General features: G+C 39.1%; 1 protein-coding gene and 1 long non-coding RNA gene across 8 annotated transcripts in view; both read left to right on the top strand.

Moving 5' to 3' along the window:
- Positions 1–4493, top strand: LOC118521593 (uncharacterized). The gene is made up of 2 exons (XR_013449582.1): positions 1–592; positions 829–4493. It is a non-coding gene; the product is annotated as an uncharacterized LOC118521593 (long non-coding RNA).
- The window catches only part of PLEKHA1 (pleckstrin homology domain containing A1), a 61442-nt gene that overhangs the window by 29033 nt on the left and 9482 nt on the right, over positions 1–22927 (top strand). For all 7 annotated transcript variants that reach the window (XM_078077027.1, XM_078077028.1, XM_036070240.2 and 4 more), the window contains 4 exons: positions 6497–6594; positions 12605–12730; positions 16785–16928; positions 18699–18767. In XM_078077027.1, coding sequence (XP_077933153.1) covers positions 6497–6594; positions 12605–12730; positions 16785–16928; positions 18699–18767 — 437 coding nt within the window. The remainder of the gene's footprint in view (positions 1–6496; positions 6595–12604; positions 12731–16784; positions 16929–18698; positions 18768–22927) is intronic.

The raw sequence follows: 22927 nt of genomic DNA, 5'->3' as shown, positions 1-22927 counted from the left end.
TATGTTTGTTAATTTAAGTTTGGCTAATATAATTACATTATACTGTAAAAGAAAACAGTCCCTGAAAACCACACAACACCAACCTTGGATTAATGGATTATGCGAAGGGAAATTCCCTTGAAACCACCATCCAGGTGAAGAAATAAAACTCCCCTACCCCTGAAGCCTCTTTCTTGTGTCCATCCCAGTCATAGCCACCTCCCTCTGCTCAGATGTAGACATTATCTACCATGTATAGTGATCACCACCAGTGAGATTTCCAGTAATTTTTAACTTTCTATCTTGTATTATTTTATAATAAATGTATAAATAATGGAAAGGATTTCGTTTTCAGCTTGTGGGTAGTGAGAAGTTTACAGTTTGGGGGTAGTTGAGGCTGTCTGACCCACTTGTTCAGCGAACACCTAGTGAATGTCTAGTACGTGCACACTCTGCTTGGCCCTGGGGCTGCAAGAGTAACAAGAAGCAGTTGTTGCCCTTAAGAGTCTCACAGGCTGCTTGTCTCACAGACAGACACAGTAGCTGAAAATATCATTGCATTTATTATAGTCAGTAGGTAAAGGAGTGTACATTCTATTAAAGAACCCCAGAGGTGGGGCGCCTGGGTGGCTCAGTTGGTTAAGCGACTGCCTTCGGCTCAGGTCATGATCCTGGAGTCCCGGGATCGAGTCCCGCATCGGGCTCCCTGCTCAGCGGGGAGTCTGTTTCTCCCTCTGACCCTCCTCCCTCTCAAGTGCTCTCTCTCTCATTCTCTCTGTCTCAAATAAATAAATAAAATCTTAAAAAAAAAAAAAAAAAAAAAAAAAAAAAAAAAAAAGAACCCCAGAGGAAGAGCTTCAGATCCTCATTGGGGAGTCGGGGGAAACCACACTGGCTGAGGAGACACTGGAGTCAGTGGCCAGCTACCCTTGATCATTGTCTACTGTTGGGAAGACGGGGGGATGGGATCACAGGGACAGAGGCGTGCAGGGGAGAAGAGCATGGTGTGCACGGGCACCTGAACACTTCTTGAAGCTGCTGGGAATGAACAGCGACAGACCAAAAAGTAAAAGGGCAGGCGGGAGTGTGGGTATAACATGTTGACAAGTAGTGTGTGTGTGTGTGTGTGTAAACAAGAGGTGAGAAATTAGCATCTAGAAAGCTGACATAAGGTGAAGGAAGTTTTTTGCATGGATAGAGTTTTGATGCAGGTAGATTAGTTCAGTGGCTCCCAAACTACTGTCCTTACCTAAAGGCTTGAATCTGGGTGGTGGCGGTGGGGGAGAGAGGAAGGACACTAGCAGGAAATGTGAAGGGACTTGGTGACTGAATATGTGGGAAGAGAGAGGTTTCCGGTAGGTTCTCTTCCAGTAAAGAAATGAGGAGTCAAGGAGAGCTGGACTGGGTAAAATGTTCGGTAAGGAGTTTGATGTGGTGGGGAAACATCCAAATGGAAATGTTGTGGTGACAGTAATCGAGGACTAGATGGAGCCTGAAGATCAGGAATGGAGAAATTTGGAACCTGTGAAGATAGTGGGTGGTAGTTGAAGCTGGGAGAATTGATGTGCCCTCAGTATGTTAGTGGACCCTCGTGATGGAAAGGACAAAATTCAGAGTGGCCAACTGGCGTGCTTTACGTGAAAGTAAGAAACTTCTTGAGGTAGAATTGATGTTAAAGTTCCTTGTTCTCTTTTGCTTGTAAAGTGCAGGTTTCTTCTCTAGGCATTGTGTTAGGGATAACATCTGATGGCAGTCATGTACATCCAGTAAGAGAACAGGATATGAGCAGGATGTCAGGTAGCTGTTCAGAGAATCCTCTATAAGGCTTTTATCACCACTAAGAAACTAAAACAAAAATTTATGTATTTATTACAAATTTATAATTTTGGTTACTAAATAGGAAAATGCCTCAGAACCTTGTGAATGAAAAGCTAGTGGGGGCAAGTCAAGAAACAGAGGACTTTGTGTTTTAGAATGTGTACAGCATATACTCTTGACAGGTCTTTAATGTAAATCTCAGACCTGCGGTTTGAAGGAATAGATGTGACATTCAGTTATTGGAGTATTTAGAATGGGTGATATTACTTGGAATCAAAGATTAAGAGTTTTGGTTTCCCAGTAGTTTATTAGTAGAAATTAGATAGAAAAGAGATTCATAAAATGCTTGTGTCATCAGAGAGGGAGGCAGAGGCTCCTAAAATGGAACCATAACTTCCATTCAGAATGGCAACATAAAGACTGTTCTGCCATTATTTCATCTCAGATTGCTCAAAAACAAGTGTGAGAACAAGAGACACTCAAACCATCTTTGATGAGCCTGGCAGATGCCTGTAACCCGCAGTGTCTACAGATGGGAAGTGCACGGAGGAATGTAAAATGACTTAGCAGAGTCGCAGCAGAGGCCAGTGAAGAGCTGGCCTGTCAGGGTCCTGCCTCCCACCCCAACTCCAGATAGAGCTAGGTTCTGGGTACTGTTTGGGGATGCAACAAGAGGAGGGACTGAAAACAGGGACTACATTTGGATGTCTGTGTTGGGGACAGCCTCTGGTCCCTGCTTCCATCCAGCTTAGGCAGCTGCCCGTCCACAATCCCAGCAAGAAATGGCATGTGTAGTATCTTTAGAAATAGAATCAGTGAGGGGTGCCTGGTTGGCTCTGTTGGAGAAGCACGTGACTCTTGATCTTGGCGTCATGAATTCGAGTCCCATGATGGGTATAGAGATTACTTAAATAAATAAAAACTTAAAAAAAAAGAAATAGAGTCAGTGAAGCTCGGTGCTTGGGGAGAAGGGGAGGGATGAGGCATGAAACTGAAAATAGGAGGACTAAGTGAAAATCTGCACATTGAATGCACCCTTTTCCTGTGTCCAGTCCCGGAGCACTGGGCAGCCACGTGTAGTGGGATGAGAGTCTGCATACCCAAGAGAAGAGAGCCATAAGTGCTGACGTCTGGGCGTTTCTACTGGAGGAGTTTGCTGTGTAGTGAGGTCCAGCAGTTAGCAGCCCTACAAATCTTCAGGAGAGCTTCCAATCAGTTTTTTAATACATTGTTTTTAAATATGAATAGACAGCCCAAGATTACATGACATTTGAGGAGAGAGAACTGTCAAATAGGAAAAGGGACACAAGACAATGCAAAACTCAGAAGAAAAAAGTCAAAATCTAAAAGTAGAGCAGAGAAAAAGATGAGAGGAGAGAAATGAGAAAATTAGAGGTTCCTTTAAGAAAGTCCGCCATCTGACTAAGAGGAGAGGACAGAGAAAGAATGGAGGGAAGAGAGAGACTGACAAAGAAGTCATGTGGAAAGGGTTGCATAACCATGTGGTCCGTAACCACATTCAAACCATAACCTAGGTTTCTCCTAGGTTGTGAGATAATTTGTTTGCAGTCAGGCTCATGTTTGCGCTTGACCTTTACCCATCCAATATGTTCACTCTGATGGTGAAGATTTGAAATGAAATAAAGAAGTACTCAAGTGAAAAGGTAGTAGGAACACAAGCCTCTGGGATGGAGTCATCATACACTGTGAAACCTCTGATTTAAGAGCATGGCAACTTACAGGTTTTGTATAGTTTTGTTTTATTCCAATGTTTTTTCTTTCTCTGTCCCCGCCTCCCTCCCAACGTTGTTAATATGCCACTTCTCAGTAATTTGCTTTACATTTTCCACAGTGCTTTCTTACTTGGAAATCTCCAGATGATGATGAAGATGATGATCTCTGTTTTGTCCCAAGTACTGTCCTAGGTTCTTTACATCTCTCACCTCCACCCCTCAAGGAACGAATGGGTTGCATCCATTTCATTGATGAAGAAAATGGGGCTCAGAGAGATTACATGGGTTTTGCAAGATGACGTTGCTAGTTAACTGCATGAGCTGGTCAGGTCTGAGTGACTCCAGGCTCTGATTTTTTCCCTCCCATCATATCATTATGCTTCTTTCTGCCATGCACTATATACAATAGTATAGCACCTAAATTTTTATTTGGACTGCAGGGTGTGTTAAGAATCTTTTTGAGGGGCGCCTGGGTGGCTCAGTCGTTAAGCGTCTGCCTTCAACTCAGGTCATGATCCCAGGGTTCTGGGATCGAGCCCCGCATTGGGCCCCCTGCTCCTCGGGGAGCCTGCTCCTCGGGGAGCCTGCTTCTCCCTCTCCCACTCCCCCTGCTTGTGTTCCCTCTCTCGCTGTCTCTCTCTCTCTCAAATAAATAAATCATTAAAAAAAAAATCTTTTTGAGAGGCGTATTTGCCTCTTTTCCCTTAAAAGAAGTCCTTATATAAATGTTATTCATTCAAAAATAGATATATTAAGCACTTGCTTTGTAGCAGGTACAGTGTAGTACCAAGTGCTTAGATTTTCAGGCTCTTTGGGTGATCCCGGCAGAACCCAGAACAGCATTGAAGGAAGAAGCCATTGCGGGGTGGGGGGAGCTCAGCCTCAGCCTGAGTTGGAACAAGATTGTGAAAGGGTGCTTTGCCAATTGTTAGTAATTAAAAATAAAAGCAGTGTGTTAACATATATCCTCCTGTGCTACTCATTTACCTTAATTTATGCAGTGGCATTTATAATTTCTCCAGTCTCTAGTAAGATATAAAATAACTGATTTACAGTGTTTTAAATTTCTTTAGTTTCCAGACTAGTTGTCATACAGCACTTCCCAAGGAACTATTTGACTTCCTTGCTCAGATCCTCATCTCAGTTCAAGGAAACTCTGGTTTAGTGTCTTGGTCTCAGTTCCAATTTCAAATTCCTGTGCATTTGAGAAATAACTTTTTTTCCTTGAGGGTTTTCATTTCCCCCTTTCCTTAGTCATATTCAACTGAGTGTGAGTATGTCATTTAATATTCTGATGGAGACTTTGGAAGTTATTTTTATAGTTCAAAATTGCAACAGTATAGCTATTCAGGTGCATTAGCTCCTAGAATGATATTTATGTTTTTAAAAGTAAATGCTCATGAAGTATAATTAATAAGCTTTGATTCAAGAGTTGACTGTGGTAGTTTGTAGACAACTGTGTATGCTGGTATGCTTTGCTTTATACAAGTAGAAAGTCACTAAACAGGTATATATCAGTTAAATTGCACAAAAAGTTCCAAATATAATAAGATTTTAGATATAAAGGACATAGTGCTGAAAATATCAAGGTGTTTATTTTTATAATCTTGAGTTGGAGAGATTTTCTAAATATGTGAAAGCTCAAGTCATTACAGGAAAAAGAAAAGATTGATAGAATATTTCTGTTTGATAAAAGATACCATGAGCAAAGTGAAAAGGCAAATGACAGACTGGGAAAAGAGCTTGAAATAAAACAGAAATGATTAATATAAAAGTTCTCCAAGTCAATACAAAATAAATGAACACTCAGGAGAAATATGAGTAAAGAAAATAAAGCTCACAAAACAACTTCTAATGGCCAAGAGACATATAAAACTAATTTGTCTCAGTAATCAAAGAAATTCACATTTAAACAAGATACGATTATTCACCAATTAGGTAGTCAGAGATTGCTGTATCTGTTGGGGTCCAGTCAGGAAAACACTCTGCATTAGGTATTTCAAACCCTGGGGTATTTGTTACAGGGAATTGGTTACCCATTTGTTGGAAGGCTGAAAGAGCACAAAGGGAATGCTGAAGAAACCCAGAAATTAGAAACTGTATAAAGCTGCTATCACCCACATGGCTAGAGAGACGAAAGGGGAAGAGGTGGTATCACCAGAACCTAGGACTTTGGAAGAGGGCCAGGATGAAGCCAGTGAGGGGTGTCTGAGGAGCCCGTAAAGCTCGGGTAGAGAGCGACAGAAGCGCCTGGACCATTAGCTAGCGTGTGTTGCTGCTGGTGGAGGGAGGGCAGCGGTAGCAGGAACCTACAAGGAGGTGTCCTCTCCCCGCCTCCCTCACACCTAATCTCCCATCAGTACCTCCCATTAGCAGCTGGCAAGGGGTCCTAGGAAATGTTGTTTGCGGACCCCCGCTCCAATATCAGAGTCTCGGGGCTGAAGACAAGGTCCCTGACTAGCATTGGTGTTAATAATCAGGACTGGTGTGGGGTACTGTTTGCATACATTGTTGTTAGGAATGTAAATGGGTTCAACCTTTTGGGAAGACAAGTTGCCAATATCTGTAAAAATTTTAAAGGTGAATTCCCTTTGTCCCAACACATCTGTGTTAAGAAATTTATCCTATAGAACTGGTAACCCAAGTACGGAAAGATATATGTACATGATATTTCATTGGGATAATTTATATGATTTCAAAAATTGGAAATCGCCTAAATGTCCATCATTAGGGGATTGGCTAAATATATTGTGGTATTTCCATTTCATGAAAAACACGGCCATTAAAAATAAGAGTTTTACCTAAGTTATTGAGTGATAAAAGCATTATTGCATATGATCCTTTCAAATCTAAGAGAGTCACAGTATTGAACCTAGCATGGTTTTTCAGAAGGTAGCTGCAAACATAAATTTAGATGTAACAAGTGCAAAATTTCATGTGTTGTAGTTTGTTTTTTCTCTCAACAGTTATGAATGCAGGGATGAGGAAATATTTCCTACAAGCTAATGATCAGCAGGACCTAGTAGAATGGGTAAATGTGTTGAACAAAGCTATAAAAATTACAGTAAGTATTTGTGTTTTTTTTTTTTAATTTTTAATGTCTGGAAATAATCTTTACATTTTGAAAATATACCTGCTGAGTGTCTCCAGTTTATCGACGGGTTGCATATTCCAAGTTTGTTTAAAAGGCAGATGTTTATAATGTGAATATGTTTCCTTGTACAAGGTGACTATCAGCCCTTAAAAACAGCCCATGCATAAATGCCTTTTGAACCCATTATGTACCTAATAAGATATATATTAGTGTAGATTTTAATCACTGCATACAGTAATATTTCTAGGGTAAAAATGCATGTTGAGGATGTTTTTTCTTCCTGAGTAGGATAAGGGGCTTCCTGCCACTGACCCAGCTACTGGGCGTCGGCCTTCCTGTCTTCCAGGCCATGGCAGGGATTGCTGTGGGATAGGGTAGAGCTTGAAGAGAGGAGCAGGAAGCAGAGGTGAAGCTGTGGAGTCGGCACAGGGATAGGGAGTGGATCTGTTGAGCTGTGGCGGCCAGAGGGTCCTGCCCTCATGGTCCCGGGAGTCTGTCTCAGGCTCTAAAACCTGCCTGGTCCCCTCTTCCTCCTTGAGCTCCAGGCTGGCTGGCCTTGCACGCCTTTTCTGTGCTCCAGCTTCCTGCTTGCCACCTGCATTTCTCCTTTTGGTTTTCTGTTGAACAGGAATATGTATTGATTATCTGCAGCGTGCCAGGCCTTGCCCTGCAGGTTTTACCCAAATTATCTGGAAAAGTGAGCTTAGAAGGATTGAGTAACTTTTACTGGTTTCACAGCTGGTAAGAGGTGGAGCCGTGAGCCAAACCCAGCCCGTTTGACTCTGGAGCCCAACCCCGAAGCGCAGTGCCTTACTGCTTCCCCAAAAAAAGAGCCCTTTCCTCCTCTTTTGTTCCTAAAGCAAAAACCAGACTTTTCTGAGAGCATTTACTAATGATGATAGGCAAGTTAGAGAGGTTCTGTGCCCTGATCCTACGTCTCCTTGCTTGTTTCCTCCTTACACACTTGTAGAGAAGAGGATCTGGAAGGAGTTCCTGTGTGAGGTTTGTGTAAATTGAAGTGTGTTTTTACTAAAGTGCAGTTATTTACTGACCCTAAACGACTCAGCCCTGGAAAGACACATGCTCTGAAAGTTAGCATATGTTAGTTACTTGATAGTTTCCATCTGAAATGAATGATTCCATATTTATATCACAACACAATAAAGAGTTAATATAACTAAAGCTGTTCTCAGAGTGAAGTCAGAGTTTTTGTCTTGCACCAGCACAGCTTGTTACCACATGACAGAAAACACCCACGCAGTGCATCTGATCTGTACGTGAAGCAGAAGTTATTTTAGGTTTGTGCAGTTTCAGGAAAGCAATTTTTTGAGCTGATTCACAAGGACATATTCTTAAAAGGTCTTAAAATTGTTTTAAACTCAATATATATACTTTTAATGTGAAATTTTCTTTAGAAAGACAGTATCTAGTAACTTTACTGAATTGATTCATTTATTACAATTTAAAATAATAAGTAGCACTGGTTTCTTAGTGCTTTAAGGGAAAAAGTAGTGAATAGTCTCAGGCTTTTTGCCCTTTGGGGGGGTTCTTGAATTGCTGTATATACTTTATTAATGGTGTGAAACCATCTTCTACAGATGACACTGTTAAGCTTATTCAAATGCAAGAGAAACTCAGGTTGGGTAATGTTTCAACGTATAAAGACTTTTGAATATGAGCTTTTGTGGTTTTACAGCTTTATTTTATATGTTGAAATTTTTATAGCTTTTAAGCTAAATCAGTTGATATTCATGCTTTTATAATTCATGTTTTTTGTAATTCACATTTAGAAGATAGGAATACATAAAAGATATAGAAATCCTTAGCTAGTCAACAAAGTGAATAGTGATATTAAAGTGAATTAAAGTGAATATAGAATTGATAGCATTTACTAAAGATCCATCTTAAATAAACATTTAACTTACAGGATAGCAGGGAGAGAATTTCCCATGCTTACATAAGGTACATTTAATTTTTTTCTCTAAAGAGTCTTGCCAGAGGGCGCTTGGGTGGCTCAGTCTGTCAAGCATCCGACTCTTGGTTTTGGTTCAAGTCTTGATCTCAGGGTCCTGAGATCGAGCCCTGTGTCAGGCTCAGTGGGGAGTCTGCCTGAGATTCTCTGCCTCTGCCCCTCCCTCTGCTCACACACACTCTCTCTCTCAAAGAAATAATATTTAAAGAGTCTTGCCAATTTTAATGTCATATGCATAAATACACATGTAAATGTATTAGGGTGTGGAATCTCTAATTTGTCATACTTTCCTATGGAAATTGCCAGTGGTTTACATGTAGATTTCTTTGGAAAATTAAAGTTTACATTTTAGTGTATGTGTAGTTTATGTTTCTATGAAATCGCTCCAAATGACATTTTGGCCAACTATGTAATTTAATAGTCTGCTGAGTACAATGTGCTATATAAACTTAAAACTTTTAAAAATTCATAATTAGGTTTTGGAAGAATGTGGTTTCAGAATAGGGGTGGTTAGGGGTAGTGGTAAGGGAATGGTGACGATTATTAAACTACTTCCTAATTATAGTACCTGTCATCTTAATGGACTGTCCTTTGACACCCTGGTCTGTGGCTTTCCTTACTTTCCTAATATCTGTATGCATGTTTATTGGTGGCTGCCATTTAAAAAAATTTTCCCCCTTATTTGAAAAGAGAGAGAGTCAGTAGTGGAGGAACCAACCCTGAAGGGAGTATCAGTGACTAGAGTTGGGAAAATCAAATTTTAAAGTATACTTTCAACTAACTATTCATTTATAGTAATAACAGTATAAATATGGTGGTCTTTGGTCCCTTACTGATTGAGGAATGTCCAAGATGTATATGGTATATTCCTAAGCAGAAACGCACTATTTTAAAAAATAGTGCCTTATCCCCACTACAGATTTTAATTTAAAAATTAATATTAGATTTTAATCTAGAGATCAGTGTTTTTGAAATTGTGGCCAAAATTCTACAGTTTTGTTTTTTTTTTTTTTAATTGGCAGCTGGGGACAAGTAGAGTCAGCTGAATGTGGGACTTTGGTCCTAAGAAAATGGTGAATCTGCCACAGGTGCAAGGCCTTCTACTTTATACCTGTGTTTTTCAGCTGGCAGGTCATGGATAGAGCCCTCAGAAGGCTCATGGGTACTCAGTAGTTTGTGTTCGAACATTTTAGGTTTTAGTGTGTAAGCCCTGTCCTTTTTCTCCGATTTGTTCATCTCTTCATTCTCTGACTACCTTTTCTTTTTCTACTGTTTGCTTGTGATCCTAACAGATCACAAGCAAACACCTCCTAAAAATACATGTAAATTTCTCACAGAAAGAGCTACAATACAGACAGAAAGCCAGAGAGGGGGAAAGTCAGGGGCAACGAGCACAAGCATGTCCAGTGTCTTTGACATTTGCTATCTGCCTGGCGAGGTCATTTTTCTGATTCTCATTCAATAGTTGGCTGGGTTTTTTTTGTTTGTTTGTTTTGTCCTGAAATTATGTTTATTTTAATGGCTGAATTTAGACTGATATTCAGAATTTTTAAGAGTATTATTTGTAGGTAGTTTGCTTATATTTTTCTTGTTTTGGGAGAATGTTTACAGTTTATTTTTTTAATTGATATGAAATGTTTAATATATTAGTTTCAGGTGTACAACACATTGATTCAAAAGTTCCACACATTACTCAATGCTCACCACACAGTTAATTTTTATTGTAAAGTACAGTTCTAAGTTAATTATTGAGCTCTAGCATTGGAATTATGCCATACTTAGCATTTTATTTTATTATCAGGACAAATTAGAAGTAGTGGGATTAACAGCATAGAGAAGGATTTTTAACATATCATTTCTGGAAGAAAAATAAAAAAATCAGTATAAATTTCAATGTATTTTTAGGCTGGTATTTAAGGTTTTTCTTAGGAAATGTCCATATATATAACTAAACTCTCAACTTCTTAAAAGAAGGACTAACTTCATATGGTCACCTCTTAGCACATTTCAGCTAACACAGTTGAAATGTGAGTTGAGCTCTCTGGTTTGAAATTCTTCTAATGCTGTGTTTTGTTCTTAATGGGATAACTTGGCCCCATTTTGTCTGTCATAATTGAAATACATGATGCTATTCATTCAAAACATTAATAGGCTTCCTTAGATTGTTTCTGGGTGTGTAGTGTCCTTCATAGCCCCTTCACTGCCATGTCATTATGTGAATCTTGTCGAGTAAAATTCTAGCCATTATCTGTTGCCTTTAAAAAGCTCCAAAATGTGCAGCCTCTTAGAAGACTTCTGGAGGCATTCCCTGGCAGGGTTCATTTCTCTTCCTGTTTCCCTCACTTTTGTTCCTGCCAGTGACCTGCCTTGTAGTGTAAGTATGGCCTTAGGCCTGGGGAGAAAGCCTTGTGGGGAAGCATCTCCAGGAGGGAGAGGTAGGGGGGAGAGAGGAGTTGCGGAAGTCACCCAAGAGACAAGTTGTGTATATCCATAAATTATATTTATGTGGATTGAGATCAGCTTAGACACATATAGAGCATGTTTGTCCAATATTTCGTAAAGCCTTGTCTGCAGACACCACTGTCCACCTGCTTTTCCCCAGACCTGGTGGGAGAGCACAGGCCTGGCAGCAGTGTTTCTCAGGCTGGTTTATGAAGCACCCACCTCAGAAGCCTCTGGAGTTCCTGCTGAAAGTGCAGCCTTGTCCACACCACCATGACTTGACCGAGTCAGAATTTCTGGGTGTGCAGCCTGGGAATCTGAAGGTTTTAATAATGTTCCTAGCTGATACTTCATGAATGTTAAAGCTTGAGAAACCACACTGCTTTGGAATCATATTAATAAATGGTTTGGGTCTTTGACTGCAGTGTGACTAGTGTCCCCTGGAGCTCTGCCAGTGCCCTGTTACCGGATTAACTGTAGGGCAGGCAGGTTATTTAATTTTAAATGTTTTCACATCATGACTATGGTGCTTATTTGGAAGTAGTTGTCATAATGTTTCTGAAACACTGTTAAGATCTTCAGATGCCCTTTAAATCAGTGGAGAGAGATTAACTATCATGCTCAACATCACATCAGTGCCAAGCATATTTTATTACATTTTATTCATAGCCAAAAAAATCTATATTTCAAAGATAGACAGTCTCTTGATAGAAATATTACTTCGCCAAGTACCTTGTTTCCAGATTAGGCCACATAAGAAAAGCTAAAATGTATGTGAAACATTTATGATGCCTTTGATTCTTTGATTCCCCTATAGTGAGGTACTTGTGAGTGATTTATCATTAATACAAGTATTGGAATTTCTTTTAAAAATTTCCAATAAGCTTTAAGTTATTTTGAACATTTTGACTTCTAGTTTATGTTAAGTATCTTATTCTTTTTTTCCTGCTGATTTTGGATTCATCCACTGAGTCAGTCTTTCAACATTTATTGAATACTTACTATGTTTTCAGTAGTAGACTGTTCTGACACCAGTAAAGATGGATTTGCCGTGATCCCTGTCCTCAGGGGTGCTGCAGAATCCTGGGCAGGAATGGAGGACAGGGAGAGATAACATCATAGTGCTATAATCCAGTTTCAAATTCTCTAATAAATAGGAAGTATAGTATAGTGGTTGAGTGTAGAAGAGAGTTACACGAACTTAAATAGAACATGGTACAGTCAGGATCTAAATCTACATTTCTTCATGCCTCTGAGCCTCTGTTTTCTCATTGCAAGAGTGGAGATACCACCCTACACATAGGGTTGATCAGAGGATTAAGTGGGAGAAGGTATGAAGTAGTACCTGCCCAAGTAAACACTTAGTAAATGGTGGCTGTATTGTAAAGTATTACTGAAACAGAAACATTAGTGTGAGAACTCAAAGGGGTACACACACATTATACATAATTTTTATGTATGTCAGTTATATATATATAAGTGGACGATTAGGTGGATATTCTGTGATAAAAGAGGGTCTCCTAAATAATGCTGGTTGCAAAATGATTCATTTACGTATTATTTTAGGTACCAAAGCAGTCAGACTCACAGCCTCATTCTGATAACCTAAGTCGCCAGAGTGAATGTGGGAAGAAGCAAGTGTCTTACAGAACTGACATTGTTGGGGGCGTGCCCATCATTACCCCAACTCAGGTAATACATTGGTTATTCTACTGTGTGATGGTTTACCTACTGTGTAATGATTTTTCTGTTATAAAATAGAACATCTATACTGAATTAATACAGTAGTTAATTAATTTTAAAAACTTCCTATTTGTTTCTTATTTCAAAAGTATGTGTTTATTATGAAACATTTGGAAATCATAGATACACACACTTAAGACTTTTCACGTTTTCTCTGAGCCTTTCTTCTTTATACTTTGTCCCCAGAAATGGAGATACTTTGTAAACAGCTTTTTTCACTTATATCGCAAACATTTTCCAAGTCATTAAAAATTAATCTACATCATTTTTAATGACTAGTCATTTTGCCATGAATTTACCATAGTTTATAAATCCTCTGTTGTTGGACAGAGTTCCTTTTCCTTTTGTAAACAGTATGAGTAGGAAAAACCCACTCTTCTTCCCCTACACTACTACACTCACATGCTGCTCACATCAGAGGTGTGGGGTTCTGTGACACTAGCTGGGTGTCCTACAGTTTAAGTCAATTCTGACAGTCAGCCTGGATCCCACAGGTTAAGGGCTCTGTCCTCCAAGACTGCCCCTACATCCCTTCACATGCCAGTTGAAAGTCCAGGTCGTTACCTGTGCTTCTGACCGATGGGCTGTAAATTGGAGGTTCCCATGACTTCGTCCTCAGATTTGATTAATTTGCTTGAGTGGCTCCCAGAACAGAAGAAAACCGTTTATTTGCTACTTACTGGTTTGTTATAAAAGGATATAATAAAAGATGCACATGAACATCCAGAAGGGCGTGAAGGTTCTGTGTCCTCTCTGGGACTCTCCCAGAACCTCCCAAGTGTTCACCAACCCAGAAGCTCTCTGAACCCTGTACTTTTGGGATTCTTATAGAGGCTTCATCATATAGGCATGATCAACTCTGTTTCCAGCCCCTCTCCTCTCTCTGGAGAATGGCAGGTGGGGCTGAAAGTCCCAAGCTTCTAGTCATGACTTGGTCTTTCTGGTGACTAGCCCGCACCCAGGAGCCCACCCAGAGTCACTGAATTAGAACAAGAGATGCCCCTAGTGCTTATCATTTAGGAATTTACAAGGGCCTTAGGAGCTGTGTGCCTGGAACCAGGGCAGAGACCAATAGGTATATATTTTCCCATCATCCATAAATGCTGTGATGAGATTCTTGTAGCATAAACTTTAGAGACATGGAGAATAGTTTTGTAAAGGATAAAGTCCTAGAATAAAATGCCAAATGAAAGAGTTTGCAAATATGTGTAATTTTTTAAACCTGTTTTTCTGCAACCTGACCTAGGTGAGCCACACAGAGAACTGGAATTTTGACTCTGTTCTATCACAAAAGTGCTAATCTGCTAAGTCATATCTTATTTAGGTGTTATGAAAAATATAAATTTATAAAAAAATTTTGAATGAAATGAAAACTTTTGAATAAGCCTAAATTTCTCGTGTTGCTATTGAGTGAATGAGTTTGTAGTGCAAATTGAATTACCAGCTATTGAGAAACTGTGGGTCTTGAGGTAATGGGATTCCTGTTGCCCGTGTTGGGCACTTTCCTTGTCTGTATGACTGTTTGGACTGAGAGGCCTTTGGCACTTTATTAATCTTTTAAATCGTTTTATGCACCATATTTTTCAGGTCTTCTGTCAGGGAAGGGTGATAGCGGAGAATCTTAACACATTAATTAACTAATTAGTGCTTTCTGTATTCTAAATGAAGGGTATATTAATGAACAAAAAAAATCCATGCTCTAGTGGGAGCTTACTTTTTTCACCAGAGTTGGATAAAAGTATAAGCTAGTAGTGTGTGTGTGTGTGTGTGTGTGTGTGTGTACACTTTTTAAAAAAAGTAATGATTTTAACCTGTAAGACGTCTGGTTAAGTTAGAACTAGACTAAGCTGCTTTCACCTGTCTTACGTCTTATGCTGATATAAGCGGTAAGTCAGCTTGTCTATAATTATATTAAGATAGTAGTTTGTATCTCTAGCTGTTTTAATTTTATACAGAATTAAGATTTCATTGTGTTTTAATTTTGGTGTAGATTATTCAGTAGGTTCTAAGATTCCATAGCAACTGCCATATTAAAAAGATCCCAAAGAATTTTTTTTACTTTGTCATTTTGTAATGTAGCTTTTTAAATTTATAAAGAAGTATTTACTCATTATAAAAGCATTTAATTGCTATATTATCAAGAAAATGACAAATCTCATTTGCTTGATTAATTTTTTCAGTTACTATTGGGTTAGTAGCAGTTACGTGCTGGAATTACAGAATTTAAGTACATAATTCATGCTGTTGACCTGTCTAAATGTATAACAGGTTGAAAATTCCTCAAGATAAAACTGGAGTATTAGTTTTTCTCTTGAAATTTAGGAGTTCTTCAAAATACATGTTTGGTTGATTTGTGGGATTCTGGATTATAATATGTTGCATGTTATAAATAATCAGAAGCCAGTGCTTTGGGGACCATGAAAACATGAGTGTAGTTAGATCTTTTTTTAAAAGTACTGGATTTGGCAGGTAAAAAACAAAACAAAACAAAACAAAACAAACAAACCCTGCAGAACTTTTAGATTCTAAGAGCAAGGAGAAAATCTGCCGGCAAAGAGTTTTTAGACTTGACATCAAAACCATAGTCCATAAAAGGAAAAATTGATAAATTGGACCTCATCAAAATTGAAAATGTTAAGAGGATGAAAGGAAAAGCTACACACTAAGAGGAAATATTTGCAAACCACATATTCAACAAGGCACTTGTATCTAGAACATATAAGGAACTATCAAAACTCAGCAGTGAAAAAATAATCCAATTAGGAAATGGGCAGAATTCATGAACAAAGATTTCACCAAAAGATAAAAGATACACATGTGGCAGAGAGGCTCTAGAAAGGCTGCTCACTGTCATTGGTAAGTAGGGAAATGCAAATTAAGACTGCAATGAGATATTACCGCACACCTCTCAGAATGACTCAGAAAATAACACAAATGCTGACTGCTGACAAGGATGAGGAGAAACTGCATCACTCGTACACTGCTGGTGGGCATGTACAAGTATGGCCACTCTGAAAAACAATATGGCAGTTTTTTATTAAATTAAACTTGGGATTATTATACAACCCAGCATATATACTCCTAGGCTTTGCTCCCAGAGAAACGGAGACTTAGTTTACATAAATCTGTACACGAATGTTCATAGCACTTTTATTCCTAATGGTCCAAAACACGGAACAACTCAAATGCCCTTTAATAGGCAAAGGGTTAAACAGCCCATGGTATGTCCAGACCATGAGTGCTACTCAGCAGGAGGAAGGGACAGACTAGTGATACAGGGAGCTGCCTGGATGAGCCTCCCGAGAATGATGCTGATCTCATAAGGTCACGTACTGTAGGATCCATTTATATCACATTGCCTGAATATCAGAATAATCAAGATGGAGAACAAATTAGGGGTTTCCAGGGGTTTGGGCATAGCGACTCTAAAGGGGTAGCCCAAGGGAGCCTTATAATGATGAACACTTCTGTATGTTGTTGTGGTGGTGGTTTTACACAAAGCTGCATGTGACAGAATTGCATAGAATGATCCAGACACAGAGACAAATGAGTGCCTGTAAAACCGATGAAATCTGGATAAGCCTTGTGGGATGTTCCAGTGTCAGTTTTGATAATGTAGTGTAGTTATACAGTTTCCCTGTTGGGGGAACTGGTTGAAGGGTACATAGGACCTTCTGTACATTTTTTTTTTTTTTTTACAACTTTCTGTATTAGTGAATATATAATTATTTCAAAATCAAAAGTTCACCCCCTTCACCCTCTACCCTACCCCCCCAAAAAAAGCACTGGGGGCAAAACAAGAGAAATAGAAATCTATGGTTTTATCATTGATGTGAGTGTTAATGATTAAGTATCTCAAATTATTTAGGAAACTCTTCAAAATTTGTGTTCCTAACTGAACTAAGATTTTAAGATTTTTTTTATTAGAATGACAACAGGAAATACAACTGTGCTTTGAAGCTAAACAAGCAGGAAAAGAATTTCTTTATTTGCTTCATTTTAGAAAGAAGAGGTAAATGAATGTGGTGAAAGTATTGACAGAAATAATTTGAAACGGTCACAAAGCCATCTCCCCTACTTTACTCCTAAACCACCCCCAGACGGTGCAGTCATCAAAGCTGGATATTGTGTAAAGCAAGGAGCAGTGGTGAGTACCGTAACGGTATGTACAGTCATGATGGAAAATGCATCTCCGCTAGCACTCTAACATACCAGTCATTTGCTTTGTTTTTTGAAAGACCCAAAATGAGAGACCAGTGTGCTGAGCAGTCAGGAGATAGAATAGGGATGACTCTGTGTTCATAACTCAGTGCTGTTATTTTATTGGTCTGTGAGTGGCTGGATAAGCTAATGCTTATTACCACTGACCTTTAACTTTAAATGAGCTTTCCTAACAGTTTATCCCAGAAGGCTTTCCTATTGATTTTTCCTCCCTTGGGAGTGGGTCAGAGAACGAGAGCTCTAGCAGGGTGTTGTCAGGAAAAGAGGGGGCAGGGGTGTGGGGTGGGGGAAGGCTCACTCACTCCATTTGGTGTTGGGCTGACCTCAGTTGAATTCTCTGTGACCTTGAGCTTCTTATTTAACCTCTCAGTCTCTCAGTTTCTTTTTAGGAAAATTAGGTTATAAAACCTACCATCTGGGCGCCTGGGTGGCTCAGTTGGTTAAGCGACTGCCTTCGGCTCAGGTCATGATCCTGGAGTCCAGGGATCGAGTCCCGCATCGGGCTCCCTGCTCTGCAGGGAGTCTGCTCCTCCCTCTGACCCTCCCCCCTCTCATGTGCTCTCTCTCTCATTCTCTCTCTCTCAAATAAATAAAATCTTTAAAAAAAAAAAAAAAAAAAAAAAAAAAAAAAAAAACCTACCATCTGGAGATTTTTTTTTTTTTTTGGAAGATGTAAATTAAGATAGTATTAGCACAGCACCTGGTCCTCAGTAAGAGCTGTTACGGGGTAGCCACATCCTCTCATCCAGCCAGACCCATGGTGGGACATTGTAGGAAGAGCAAGTAAATTGACCAGTATTTCTGAAGTTCCGAAGTACTTTTCCAAAGTTTGTCACTCTATGTGAACCAAATCGTTAGAATTTCATGAGAAAATAAACTTTAAAGTTTGAAAATTAAAAAAAAAATTCTCTGAGTAAAGAAATAAGTACTTCAGACCCTACTGGCAGTTCTCTTTGACTTCACATCACTTTCTGGCAACTCATTAGCTTAGGTCAGCCATGGAAAAGTTCTTGCCTTTTAACCTTTAAGCTGGGGAAATGAAGGGGAAGGCTGAGAGTCTCATGGTAGCAGGCCTACGGGTAAAGTCAGAAGTCTCATCAGGCAGTGACTCACTTGTGTTAATTAGGGCTTTTAGGGAGACATTTCTTTGTTTTACTCCCAAGTCCAAATAACAACCCTTAGAGATACTGGAGTGCTTTCACAAAAACTGTATTTCAGTGACAAAAAATATTTGTACAAAGTAGGTTCACCTTACTAAATTTTTGATGCTTTACCACTAAGTATAAAGTACCTGAAGAAAGATTCTTTCGTTTTACAGATCTTACAGAACTTAATGTGGTTTAATAACATTTCCTGTGCTTGCTCTTGAACTCTTGATGGCATTTACTTTGTGGGGTTGGGGGATGGGGAACTGCTTTTTTTGTTGTTTTTTTACTTTTAGAGCATTAAAAATATGAAACCATATTATAAATTATAGGATACAAGCTGAAAGCCAGCCACCAAAGTTGACTTAGGAGTTCAAGACCTGAGTAGCAAAAGAGATGAAGTTTCATGTATCTCCTCATCAAGGGAGGGTAGTGAAGTTTTTCAGTGCTTGACATTTCTGATTGTGGGCTCATATCAGAATAATTAAGCGGCTGTTAACATTTGACATTCTTAGAAATAGAAGTCTTATGTCTGTGTTCATCTCTGGTAGATGAAAAACTGGAAGAGAAGATATTTTCAATTGGATGAAAACACAATAGGCTACTTCAAATCTGAACTGGTATGTTGCTCTGTCATAAATGTTGCCTTAAAATGTTTGAGAAGAGTGTTAACACTGTGGTGATTTTAGTGTGTGTGTGTAGTTTCTTGTCCTGTTTTCTATTTTTAAAATAATTCTGGTTTTGAGAGGTACATACAGTTCAGTTTATTTGGTTGTGATGTTTTAATGGTAATTTTGTAAATACATCTTAAATAAAAAGATCATATCTTCAAAGGCATTTCACCTTGAAAGACTTAAAAATAACAGAACTCCTTAGTCTACAGATTTCCTCTAAAGGGGGGCGGGAGGAGATTGTAAGAAGAATTAAGACTCTCAAAGTCAACATTTTAACTCTGTATTTCTACTTTTTTTTCTCTGCCCTCTCTTGATATTTTTTTTTCCTGTTTCAGATTGACTTTTTAAGTTTCCTCATATAAGACCTTTTTATCCTATCTGAAGGTGGAACCAAAGATTGAAATTTTCTCTTTTACTTGTTTGAGTAACGTCCTTATTTAAAATATTCTTCTCACGCCTGAGTTCTGCAACAGATTGTTGGATAATTTGGATGCTTTTTTAAACCTTACATGTCTGTCCTGGCTGTTCCTGTTTTATGGGACCTTTGCATGGGGATCATATACTTTATTTGAATGAAGGCACCAGAACAGCACTCTCCGGTAGAACTTTCTACACTGATGGAAATGGTCTATATCTGCATTGGCCAGGTTTACTGGCTACATGTGGCTGGTGAATGCTTGAAATACGGCTAGTATGACAGAGGAACCTGACTTTATTTAATTCTAAAATTAATACGGATTGTTTTTAGTATGTTTTTAATTTAAATAGTTACACATAGCTAGTGGTACTGTATTGGACAGGAGACTACTAGAGAATAGGAAAGGAATATTTTGAGGTTCATCTTAGGTGTCTGTTCTTCTGGGAAGCTTTCCAGACTCTAGATTAAGTGCCTTCTCCTTACACACCATGGTGCCCGCTGCCCACATCTATCATAATACCTCCCGCTGTGTTTTGTAATTGTATGCATACTTGTCTTTACCAGTTACTTATGTGAGCTTCTTGAGAGCAAAGATCTTTTATTTCTTTTTATGAACACAGCACCTGGTACTTGGTAGATAATAAGTGTTTTTGAATGAATGAAAATTGGCATAGCATAGCAAGAATAGCCATTTTAACATGGGTATTTAGCCTTGCTCAGACGTCAGATTGTAAGAGCCTCAACTGGAAGTAGTAGTTACTTGGCTCAAAAAGTATCAGACTTGGTGTCTCAGAAGGCTACACGTGTACGTGGTTAGTAGGTTGATTCATTGCTTTTAATTAATGGCAGTACTCTTGGGAAGAGGTAACGAGACTAAGAACTATTATTAGGAAACATTTACTGAATTTTGAAAACCTGCGTGTAGACATGATGCTATAAAATTTGAGATGAAAGAATACTGAACTAACAGATGAGGGAGGGAAATGATGCCATGCGTACGTAGGAATGTGTTAAGCATTTATAATGAGCACAGATAAGGCTGGAATCTAAATATTTTTATAATTATTTACTTTAATCCATCACTAAGGTGTGCATTTCCCCCACATTTAACATTTCTGAAATCTCAGGGTGTCTTCGAGTTGCGGGGGCGGGGGGTGGGGCAGTCGGGCAGCAGCTGTGTGGCAGTTGGCATTGCTCGCGTGCGCACAGCCCCTTGGGTAAGGTCTGCAAAACACCAGCACCAGATCCTGCAGAGAGGGTGCTGACGGCTCTGAAGACGATCTCAGGGATACAGTGGGGTGTTCTTAAGAAATGCTGCATCCCCAGTTCTCTTAAAGACACAGAGAATGGTATGGAGTGAGAAAGGTTGACATTGATGGCTCTGAGTCAAAAACTGATTGAGAAGAGCTGAAATCCAAATGTGAAGTTTTAAAAAACCTTAGCCAGTTAATTTTGCTTATGTACCTACATAGGCTCAAGAACGATAGATGATAAAAATTGATGCTTAGCGTGTAAAAGGGCTCTTTTATAAAACCTTTTGATCATCTAAAAGTTTAAACAAAAAATAGATAGTATTCTGAACCCCTATATATTCTTCACCCAGATTTTATAATTATCAACACATGGCTAGTTTTGTTTCTTAGGTACCACCACCCACTCTCCCTTCATATTTTGAAGTAAATCCTAGACATACTATTTTCTCTAATTATTTTAGTATGTATTTTTAAAAGATGAGGTGTTAAAAGCTTTTTTAGTAGGTATGAAGGATTTAAGTGCACAATTGAAAAACTGGAGAAAATATTTGTAATATATATCAGGGAGAAAACATTAATATCCCTAAAGAATCTTAAAAATTGAGGGGGTCCTTCCTTACTGTCTGCCCTCTTTTCCTCCTATCAGTCCCAAACAGTTCAGACCTACAGTTTCTAGCTGAGGCAGATCAGTGTAGGTGTTCATGTGGTGGGCCAGGGGCAGAGGAGCCACAGTGGCCTGGTGTGGGCACTCAGAGCCCAAGAAGGATGAGGAGGCCGTCCTCTTGGGGCGTTAGCCCAACATGGAAGAGGGAGAAGAGCACATCCACACTGGGAAGAGGGTGGTGGCAGAGATGGGAGAATGTTGACATATGTACTTATTAATAAAATAAGGAAATATATTAAAAGCCAAGTTTCTGTCAAAGGGAATAATAAATATGGAAAAGGAGAAAACTTTTATATTAGATTGGAATTGATGTGAACATTTAACATATACAGGTAGATATAGAATTAAAAATGTATTCATGTGCTTACATATATATGCATCTAATATACTTTGTAGCTCTGTGCAACTGAAAAAAAAACCACCATTTTCCCCTGAAAGAAACCTAGGCTTGTGGAGAAATGGCAAGATTCCAAAGCTTGAGACAGGAGAAATGATCAGAAACTAAGCCTGGGATGTCTTATATCAGAAAACAAGTGCTCATAGAATGCTAGGGACATGTCAGAAGGACCCAGAATCCAACTTGAAAACATTCCACCTTACCATATTGGGGGCATTTTGAGTATCAAAATAAGTAATGATGGTAACAGATTATTGCCCTTTGAATAGTAGGAATCCATGAACCCACATAGATATAAATGAGTGAATGCATGAGTGTACATACGTATGTGTGATGAGGAACCAGAGATCACAAAGCTTCAAAGTCCCTGTCTACAAAATACACATTAAGTACAAAAAGGGAAATAGCAACTTTACAGTGATAGAATTACCGCTGTCAGATACCACTCTAATCAGGTGATCAGATGGTTAGAGTGGACTTCAACAGTGGTGAGATGAATTAAAATTATTTACCACCTGACAGGATAGCTTGAGAAGGTTGTTGCCCCATTTCTGTGATGTTCCTGCCAAAGATGCCTAACCTGAATCTAATCTTCAGGGAGGATCAGACACACCCAAATCAGGGATGTTCTCCAGAGTAACTGCCCTGGAGCCTTCAGTAGAGTCAAGATTGTGGGAGTCAAGGACAGAATGACTGAGGAAAAGAAAGATATGATGAGTTAAATGCAGTCTGTGATTCTGAACTGAATTCTTTTTAATAAAGGACATATGGGGGACACTCTCCTGATTTCGATGGTTGTATTGTGATAAGAGGATGTCTTTGTGGGAAATACTCTCTAAATTGAAGGGCAGTGGGGGCCAGGTCAGCAACTCACTCTGAAATGGTTCGGGAAAGTTAGGTCTTTGTGCTGTGTTTTCAGCCTCTGTCTAAGTTTGTGGTTGGCTCAAAGTTTACAAAGAGAGAAAACCAACGGGGAAAATATCTGGTAGAAAAAGGAGTAAAAGACATGAATAGACAGTTCATTTACAAAGAAATTTAAATGGCCTTTAAACATATATAAGATATTCAACATCACTCGTAATTAGAGCAGCACAAGTTAAAACCTCACAGAAATATTACTTCTCATCTATCATGACAAAGCCATGGTTGAGTGAAGAGATGGGCTGTCCTCTCCCCCCAAAACAAGTATAAATGCTATTCTCTAACAAAAGGAATGTGGAACCTTGGAGAGATGGCACATTTCAGAGGTGGGGCAGGGATAGGACGAGCTGAGCCCGGAAGAGCTAGTTGTGACAGAAAATAAGGAAGTGGCTCAGAGAATGATGGGGACATGACAAAAGGACGCAAACCCAGCTTGCAGGGGCTCCCAGTGCC

Source organism: Halichoerus grypus, chromosome 7, assembly GCF_964656455.1.
Source record: "Halichoerus grypus chromosome 7, mHalGry1.hap1.1, whole genome shotgun sequence".
Taxonomy (NCBI): domain Eukaryota; kingdom Metazoa; phylum Chordata; class Mammalia; order Carnivora; family Phocidae; genus Halichoerus; species Halichoerus grypus.
Note: the sequence above shows the minus strand (reverse complement) of the source record. Positions and strands in the feature narration are given on the sequence as shown.